General features: G+C 37.1%; 2 protein-coding genes across 2 annotated transcripts; one reads left to right on the top strand and one right to left on the bottom strand.

Annotated features, from left to right (window-relative positions):
* The first annotated feature begins 788 nt into the window (after window positions 1–788).
* LOC107761529 (grpE protein homolog 2, mitochondrial-like) lies at window positions 789–4,806 on the top strand. Its single transcript, XM_016579759.2, has 6 exons — window positions 789–1,092; window positions 1,850–2,018; window positions 2,102–2,292; window positions 2,401–2,568; window positions 4,109–4,237; window positions 4,390–4,806. Exons 1-6 carry the CDS (start codon window positions 952–954, stop codon window positions 4,483–4,485), a joined length of 894 nt encoding a protein of 297 aa, XP_016435245.1. The 5' UTR covers window positions 789–951; the 3' UTR covers window positions 4,486–4,806.
* Window positions 4,807–5,129: 323 nt separating this feature from the next.
* Window positions 5,130–9,816, bottom strand: LOC107761531 (thioredoxin-like protein HCF164, chloroplastic). The gene is made up of 4 exons (XM_016579760.2): window positions 9,542–9,816; window positions 8,830–9,036; window positions 5,895–5,998; window positions 5,130–5,639 (listed from the first exon to the last, which is right to left on the bottom strand). Exons 1-4 carry the CDS (start codon window positions 9,743–9,745, stop codon window positions 5,357–5,359), a joined length of 798 nt encoding a protein of 265 aa, XP_016435246.1. The 5' UTR covers window positions 9,746–9,816; the 3' UTR covers window positions 5,130–5,356.
* Window positions 9,817–9,925: the final 109 nt, after the last annotated feature.

The following is a 9,925-nucleotide window of genomic DNA, read 5'->3' as shown; positions in this document are numbered from 1 at the left end:
ACAATTGATAAAAATTATGAAACAAGTGTAAGATACACACACACACACACATATATATATATATATATATATATATATATAAACTTTTTTTTTAATAGAAGCATTTCACTGCATTAACAAGAAACAATCAATATCATGCCTATTACAAGCAACATAGAGTTTCTAGTGTTGCACTCATAATATTTTAAAAACATATAGAAATATAGCAACAAATAAGAAGAAAGAGTAAAGATTAGTACTCCTAGTCTCGAGTCTAAACTATTTTTATTTGATACACAATGAATCAACAAAACAAAGCTCTTTCGATTACTATGTCAAGAAAATAGATCATCCACTCTATCGCAAACAAATTTAACCAAAACGGCCTTGTGTTTCTTTGGCTTGGGAGGAAGCAACTTTTCAAGAGTAATACCATCTTGACAAACAACAAAATTGTATTAGTATTTGTAGTTTGAAAAGAAGTCACGTTCAGCTTTAGTGGGAGTCATCAAATACAACAACAACAACTCCCTTACCCCGGAGTAGAGAGGCTGTTTCCGATAGACCTGATAGACCCTCGGCTATTTTCGACAGACCCTCGGCTCCCTTCCTCCAAAAACTCTCCACCTTACTCTTGGGGTGACTCGAACTGACAACCTCTTGGTTGAAAGTGGAGGGTGCTCACCACTAGAGCAACTTACTCTTGTCTGGTGGGAGTCATCAAATGAAAAATTAAAATGCAAAAAGTGATTTTCTTTTTATGTTTTGTTTAGTGTTCGAAATAAAAATTCTTTTTTTTTTCATTTTCCGAAAACCTTTTCTTCCTCTTCAAGCACAGCCGCGTCTCTCTTTTTTTTTTCCTCTTCCTAAAACCCTTCTCTGTTTCATTACCCCCACCGCTAATTCACAAGTTAGTTCAATTTTCTGTTCTCTTGTTTGTACAATCCATATAGCAGAAACCCTAATTCAGAAATGTCGGTGAGTAGAATCTCATCTCGGTTCTCAAGGAATGTGTTGACACAGTGCCGCCTCTATTATCGTCAACAAAAGCAACAGCACCCCCTTCCCATCCTTTCATCTCAGTTTCACTCAGTTCGTGACATCAAGGAAAAGGTTCAATCTTTTTGCCCACCCCCAAATAATCTTTCAATCCCCTTCCCGCCTTTTCTGGATTAATTAATGAATTAGGGTTTTGCTAGGGTTTTAATTGCAATTGTACTTTAGCTGTATAGCAAGCTTAACTTGATGTTAATTTTATCTTTGATTGTATCTATTAAAATCTGTACCTTTTAATGGGTTGCTGCAAAAAAAAATTCTTGGGAAGTTTTGGACTGAACTATATTTGAGTCATTAGCAACACTGGCAACTCTCACATATAGTTTAGTAGAAGGAGGAAAGAAGTTAAAATTTGCTTGGACTTCAAAGAGTGTAGATATAATGATTTTGCCTTTAGCTTACTTGCAGTATGTAATTATATTCTTTTATGTCCCAAATCAACTGAAAATGCAGGACAATACTTATGCTGGGTAAAATGATTTCTAATTTCGAGAAAAAATAAAAGAATCCTAATTGTGTCATTTCATTCTAAGCAGTCAAGTTTGCTGAAAAAACAATGATAATATGCTCGTCTATAACATAACATAACAACAACAAACCCAGTGGAATAGCACAAGTGTGGTTTAGGGAGGGTTGTGTGTACGCATACCTTACCCTACGAGGCTGAATTAAAAAATATGCTCGTCTATAAAAAGATCTGCGGGCAGTGATTTAATGTACATTGTCGAGCTTGTAGTGGTTTTCTTCTTATAACATCGTATCTCTAATGCTTACCTAAATGGTGCTGATTTTGCTGACTGTGTTTTTTTATCAGGTGTCTCTACTACCTGACTCTGCCTTGCAATGGTTTGGAATCTCATCCTCTGCATCACCCCAACCTAATGAAAAAGAAACATCTCAGTCCCAAGGTGAAGGAGGAAGCACAACAGAGAAAGCAGCAGCCGCTGCTGATTCTCACATTCAGGATGAGAAGGATGAATCAGGTTTTTATATGGCATCCCATTATAACATGATTAAAAAAGCATAAGTAGAAGACATACTAAATAAAATGCTCATTTGGATTCAGATATAGATGCGGAGGACCTTTCTAGGGATGACCTGGTGAAACTTGTGGTTGAGAAGGAAGAACTCTTGAAGATGAAAGATGATGAGTTTCGGAAATTGCAGGATAAGTTTCTCCGGAGTTATGCAGAGATGGAGAATGTCATGGAGAGAACTAAACGAGAAGCAGAAAATTCCAAGAAGTTTGCCATTCAGGTTAGTCTTGATGAGCACATGCTTTGCTACTCAGGCACACAATTAAACTTTTTGTGTTCTAAGTTTTACTTCCGTTTTTCTCATGTTTTTGTATAAATTATGCTGCAGAATTTTGTGAAAGCCCTACTTGATGTGCCCGATAACTTGGGCAGGGCTTCTTCAGTTGTAAAAGAAAGCTTTTCTAAGATTGATGCATCTAAGGACACAGTTGGAGCCATGCCACTTCTGAAAACACTATTGGAAGGTGTTGAGATGACTGATAAACAGCTGGCAGAGGTACAGTCTTACCCTTAAACCGTTGATCTCTCCTCATTTTATTTACTGTGGATTGTGGAGAGCAAGTTTATAGAACTTCAGCTCTTTATGCTTTCTGGGGGTGAAAAGAGGGAGGGAAACTGAAGGTGTGAAGCCACTTGGGATTATTATGTTTCCTCTTTGTCTGGTTATGAAGTAAGACAGGAGGGATAGCAAATTTTTCAGTACTTTCAAGGATAGATGAGTCAACTTCTATTACTAATAGTTATTTTCTGTTCAATCATGCCAAATAATTACTTTTTCCTTCTACTGATGTAATTCCCTTAATGTACTTTTGCAGTTCCTTCTTGGAAATAGCTCTAGTAAAATACCATTATTTTATTAAAAATTAGAAATAAAAAATACTCTATGTAAGAGAAATAAACAAATGAATGTTTCCTCTTTATTCTTGGCCCTTTTGATTTGCAGGGAAAATAAAAGCAAAATCAATCAATTACAGTTTTTTTAAATCACACACTTATCCTACACAAACAAGCCTTTAACAAAAATGAAGGACTTGTGTTCAAATAGTGAACCTAATGCAAGTGTAACCACAATTAGGTCTAAAAGCAAAATCAATCAACTAAAGGTTCGTACCCATTCTCTGTCCAAGCACGAGCAGGAACATAAAATAAGAGAAAATAGAAAAAGTAAGCTGGACCAAGATTCAGCATAGAGGGGCCAGTACTTAGAAGCAACATGTGGGGAAGCAAGAGAATGCTTTGCGTTTTCATACCTTCTTCCTGCCCTAATAAGTTGACATTTCCTTGCTTTGCACCCTTTCATCTTTTTGTTAATGAAATAGACATAGATGTCTCAATTGCTGAATTCTTATTCTGCAAACAATTCAATTCTCACGCTTAACCCTACACAAATATTCATCTCTAATCCGAACTAGTTATCTCCCAACTAGGTATTTCTCAAAAAGAGTGTTAATCCCAACTAGGTATTTCTCAAAAAGAGTCTTAATCCCAACTAGTTGGAATCGTGTGTGTCAGTATGCATCTCTGTGTGTGTATACGTATATTCTTTGTGTTCTGTTCTTAGCTATGTCTGCATTAATCTTGAGTGATTGTAGGTCTATTGAGATAATTTTTCTTCACGCGATTTTAGGTCTACCACATTTGCTTTTATCATATGAAGATATACGTAAAACACTGGCCAAACATCTCAGGCGTGATATGCTCATTTTATGCTCTATGTTGCTGCTTGCACCTTCTATTGAGTGATCTTTTCTATAGCTAGACTAGAAACATGCCTACCTCTGGGAAATGACACAGTAGTCAATAGTCATTAGATTCCATTAGCTTTGGTCATTGACAATTGACCATTTGCTTACAGGTTCTTTTATTCTATTCAATCTTCAATGGTGTTTTTATACACTTGTTGAGTTCCAGGGGGTACTATAGTTGCTCAATGTTTGTTTTTTTTGCACCATGTGAAAGGATGTTTAGTCCTTTTTGCAAGTAGGTTATAGATCTTACTAAGTTGCTTCTTTTGGTTTGTTGTGTTAATTTATCAGGTATTCAAGAAATTTGGCGTTGAAAAATACGATCCTACAAATGAACAGTTTGATCCAAATAAGCATAATGCAGTATTTCAAGTACCTGATCCTGAAAAGGCTCCTGGCGTGATTGCTGTTTGTCTTAAGGTATTTTAGCATTTTCCTCTATCCATGTTATTTGTTTGTTATTTCAATCTTAACTTGTAAAATTCCTTAGCAAAAATCTTGAATGCATTCCTGATCCCCCTCATTGAAAGTCAAATGAGTAGCAGACAATTTAATCAGACTTCCCTTTGCAGCCGGGGTACACCTTGCATGACCGAATTATTCGGCCTGCTGAAGTTGGTGTGACAGTTGCCGTGGAAACAGAGGCTGATCAAAGTACAAACAGTTAAATGGGTGGCTCACTACTGAGGCTTTAGAGCTTGGAGTAAATCTCTGACAAAGTCCTTGCTATTTAAAGTCAGAAACATTTGCTCGTAGGCAATTTGAGTTCTAGATCTTCCTTTAGGGGAGGCGTTCCTTGTGCAGATGTTAATCTATTGGTCTTTTTGGTTTGACGTTAATCCAGAGTTGTGTTAAATGGAACAATCAGAAGTCTCTGATTCATAAGGTATTCTTATTGCGCGTGGAGCACTTTCCTTCTCCACTTCTTTGCCACTACGCAAGTATTGTTATACGTTTTGAACTTTTTAGTGGGGATGTAACTTATTCTGCATAAGAGACCCACGACTTCTGTTCTTTGCTATACTGGAGCTCTGAATGAAAGAAGTGAGCATTATTTTTCAGCTTATGGTGAAGACAAGGAAAAACACGTTCAGCTTCTGCTTTGATAGCGAACTTCTTGTATTTTTGTCGGTGTGGAAGTTAGCTGCACAACAATATAAGCACTGCAATCAGCCTAAAAGAATAAGGCATATGCACTTGTTCTCTTGTCTTTGGAGATGGGGAATTTTTCACTCGCTGACCAAGGCAAAAAGGATATTAGAACACTGTAAACTAACCTGTGGAATTAGCTATAAAGAAAAGGGAAAAGATGTAGAGTAGAACGGTTGCTACTCTGACTGAGCAAGTAATTTAACTCAGCGAAACTATGTCACTTGTGCAATAGATTGCGGCATACATTCCTTCTATACAATGAAGTGTGCAAAAATAATGCAAAAATTACAAACTAGTAAGTTGTATTTGTTACTCCTTTCTCATTGCATATGTAAGGTTTTCCAGAATTAATAATAGTTTGAGCAATATATGTCAGTGCGACCAGCTCTAACCATGATTTCGCGGATCAGAAACCTGATGGACCTTGCGCGATTCAGCACTTGTATATTGTCCCACAGCACGAGAATAAGGTATTGATTCTTTCCCTCGAGCAAGGGCATCCACATTCTCAAGCAAATATTGTCTTGGAAGGCGGCCAACGACATTACCTTCCTCATTTCCATTTTTATCCAGGAATGCAAAATGAGGGATACCCTCTACTCCAAACTCATCAAGCTCTTGTTCCCACTTTGTGTTATCCACATTCAACATTACAAAATTCACGCGGTCCCTGCATTAACATCATGAACTTTTCTAAAATAAATTGTTAACTGACTTGTGCTATGTATGTTATTAAAACATGCTACAAAGAACAAGGAGAAACTCAAACATGCAGTCGGTATCACTTAAACAGGAAATGAGAAACTTCTACTATTGGAAAAATGGTTCTCTCTCTCTTAAAAGAACAACTCAAAGATAACTCTATTATAGTAATAGGAAAAAAGAAGTTCGGTTATAGGGGATCAATAACAACAAAAAGATTTACTTGTACTGCTGTTCAATTTTATAGACATCCGGAGCTAATTCTCGACAAACTTCACACCAATCTGCATAGAATTCTACAACAGTAGGCTTTCCATTGGAAAGAGCCTGCATGGGAAGAGATCGAAAAGAAAATTTTAATTAAATTTAGAAACAGAAAACATAAAAGAAATTACAGTTGAAACGACTCAATAGTGAAATATATCTGTGACTTAGAAAAAAAAAGGGCAGCTCAGTGCACAAAGCATCCCGCGTTTACGGAAGGGCCGCACCCCAAGGGGATATAATGTAGGTAGCCTACCCTGATGTGAGCATCAATAGTGGTTAATTCCACGGCTCGAACCCGTGACCTATACGTCACACGGAGATAACTTGACCGTTGCTATATCTGTGACTTAAGAGGACAGAATAAAAAAGACTCTGAAGTAAGCTTACATTTGCATAGGGTAGGGCACGGGGTATTATCAAATTATGCAGGAATAGTGTTGCGTCAACTAGGTAGTTTGAAGCAGCGGAGAAAACTGCTTCAGTGATATCAGCTAACAACTATATACCAACATCCAACAAGAAATCACAAGACTGAGAATTTGATAACAGGGGAAGTTCAGATGTTAATCATACGATTATGGGAGTATGAGACGCACTCTAGGCTGTGTCATAATTATCAATTTAGTTATTTTGTATTTGTAACTTATCCTTTGCATTTATCCGAGTGAACTAATTATCCGTTGGATCTGATTCGAATTACGTACATACATTTGCATTAGCATAAATACAACATCTTCAGAAGACCGCCTTAACTTTTGCTTTTAATTTAGTAGCTGAAATCATGCATAAACCTCGTGTTGGAGGGCACCTTCTCTCATGGCTAGTACAAAAGCGACTAGCTGCTGCACTGTCACTTTATTATTTTAATACCGGAAAGGGTTTGATATATCCCTCTACCATTAGAAATTGTTTAGAATTACCCTCCGTTATACTTTCGGATCAATCCAAACAAATATACCCTTAACTTGACGGACTGGCCACATGGCACCCATCCAAGATTTTTGGTCCATCCAGTCTAAGATTAGACGCAACTCGTCCCGTTACCCGACCCATTAAATTTGACCCGCCAAAAAAAGGTCTGAAAAAGTAGATCTTACAACCCTCCAACTCCTAAAACCCCCAACCCGCTTCTCTCAATAAAATCCAAATCGCCCAGATCATACAGCCTGCTTCTCTTAGTAAAAGCAAAATCGCCCAAATCATACACAACTGATTTTTACTAGAAAAATTAAAAATTTACATTTAACACTTGTCCTCTATGATTTTGTTGGTGCACAGATTTTACAGTGCTTAACTTTCTTGGTAAGGCTACCAACACCTCCACAAGCGGCACCACCATGGATGCCCAATTATTACTTTATCTCCAAATTACTCAATAAAGCACAAAAAATGTACAGAAACAACAGAATCACACCAATACCCAAATTAAAATTGATTAAATAAGTATCAAAACAAATTGGTGGCATAGGGTAAGAATATACCGCCAAGGTGGCAGCACTAGCTCCACTAAGGCAAAAACAAAATACCCCAAAGTCTCATCTCCTTTTATCCTTCACAAGGTTTCCCCCCATTTTTACCTGCTTTTCCGTTACCCATATTTTGATTAGCTTTGGCAGTACTTCATCAAAGAATTAGAAAAAAGTAATGGACACCAGTAAGAGAAGAGGGCGGAGAGGGAGGAAAAAGGAGGTGAAGGATTCAAGAAAGGATGATGTTTCTCATGATGGTGATTTCTTAAGAGAGAGTCGGGTGTTTCTTCACCAAATTTAATGGGTCGGGCAACGGGTAATGGAGTGGGTCGCGTCTAATCTAAGACCGAATGGACTAAAAGTCTTGGATAGGTGACAAGTCTTGGAAAATGATTCCTGGATGTATTTTTTGGGCTATTTGGACAGAAAGGAATAGAAGATGTTTTGAGGGTTTAGCAACTCCAAATTACTCCTTGAAGGCTAATTGTATAGTTTTGTTAAATAGCTGGAGTAACCTCTCCCCTATTAGCTCCCCCGAATTATTTTTGGATTTTGTTCCTAACACTAGCATAGGACCATCTGTACAGAGCTAACATATCATCTTTTGTATTAGCACCTGGACAGTGCTCTTTAGCATCTTCTTGATGCTTTTTATAATATCTTTTACTTCATCAAAAAAAAAAAAAAAAGGTGCCACGTATCCAATCCGTCAAGTTAGGGGTATATTTGTTTGGATAGTAAGACGGTAGGGGTTCTTTCGATCCGATAGTATAAAGGAGGGTAATTTTAAACATAGCGAGGTCTAGTGAGTATGAAGCTGACTAGAACCCTTGCTTCTGAATTTGCAGTATTTCAATTGATACAAAATATTGGGTAAGTTTTCATGTCCCTCTTAATCAGCAGCCTATAAACTTTTGTTATAACATTGGGGCACCGTGTATCTCATTAAATCCAATCTCTCACTCTAGGATCAAACATGTAAGCATTTATAATCATTTTATCCAAGAGAAGGTAGCTCTTGGCGAGCTCATTATCCATCAATTTTCTTTCTCATTGCCAGCTTGTTGACACATTAACGGAGAACCATTATAACTGCAGAGTTTCTTAAAGCAAAATCTAATAGTGTATTTCAAATTATCCTTGCCTTGTAGTAATAGTAAGTACTAATTATCTATGTGCAAGAAAAACATTTCCATTTTACAACATAACCTTTATTTGGATGATAAGCTTCCTAAAATCTTCAATAGAACTTATAACTTAAAACAAAAGCAAAATACTCCTAAGTATCCTGTTTTACGAGAAAAACACTAATTGCAAGTTCATCCAACCGTGGAATACATGAAAGTCCAGGTCCTACCCACATATGAATACACAACAAAACAAATTTATCATAAGATATGATGGTCGTGCTCGAACACTAACCTCTTCATATGGCAATGCCGCAGCCGTGATATCCTTCAAAGAAGGAATACCAAAATCTACTCTTTGTGAAGAGAAAAGTCCAAGTGCTGCAAGGACAGACACTAGTGCTACCCGCCGATTGAAGTCTTTGGTCGGATATTCAGGACCAGAAGATGGAGCAGAGACTTCAGCTTTACTAATCTCAGTGTCAACACCTGAAGACTTATCCTGCAGAGCAACACATGTATATCAGATTCAAGGGGATACAATAGGAATAGGTTTAGTCTACACTGATAAAGCTGAAACGCCAATCAAAACTATGTATATCAACATCAAAATTAGATCGCACCCGCTAGCTATACTTTCTATGTAAATATACCATCTCACCAGCAAAACTTCAAACATTGCAAAATTCAAAGTTGATACGAATGGACTTAATTCCTTTCCTTTTTGTGCAGAAATTATAGAGGGAAGTGTAAGAAAGGTAGAGTTTTCCAAATATAAGCAGGTATGGTTGTATATTATTAACACTATTTTTTTCCTTTTCACGAAGAAATAAAATAAGTGAATTAACAACACTCTTTTATCTTTATAAGCAAGTCAATTAACAACAGTATTAATGAATGCTTGCAGTCTTTTACCCAAAAGGCCCCTTAAGTAAAAGGGTTGCTCAATTTCTTCCTTCTTCTATCACACTAAACAAAAATATTCAAGGAAAGTGAAAAGATTAAACCTTTACTGCAGATTCAGGTGGGTTGGAGTTTTCTTGGCAACAGTCGCCTGTTTTTGGGTCAGTTTGACAATATATTCTTTGATACTTGCCAACATTTTTCAGCTGATAAATGGAAGGTTTAACAAAGTGCAAAGACTGATGGGGTCTAAAATGGAAAGGCCTCAGTTTGTGGAGTCCAATGGGACTTGAGATTACCCGAGCCATGGCAAACAATCTTTCTGCTGACGAAATCTTGGGCTGTGTTTTAGTATGTAAAAATGACTTGAGTTAGTGGACATAGATGCTTCCGTTTCGTACACTTCACACATTTCTTGTTTTGACCACCTATACGACGTCGTATTGGTTTCCTTTCTATTAATAAAATATAATGGATTTCATGTTCTT

The sequence above is a fragment of the Nicotiana tabacum genome, chromosome 2 (genome assembly GCF_000715075.1).
Source record: "Nicotiana tabacum cultivar K326 chromosome 2, ASM71507v2, whole genome shotgun sequence".
Lineage (NCBI taxonomy): Eukaryota > Viridiplantae > Streptophyta > Magnoliopsida > Solanales > Solanaceae > Nicotiana > Nicotiana tabacum.
Note: the sequence above shows the minus strand (reverse complement) of the source record. Positions and strands in the feature narration are given on the sequence as shown.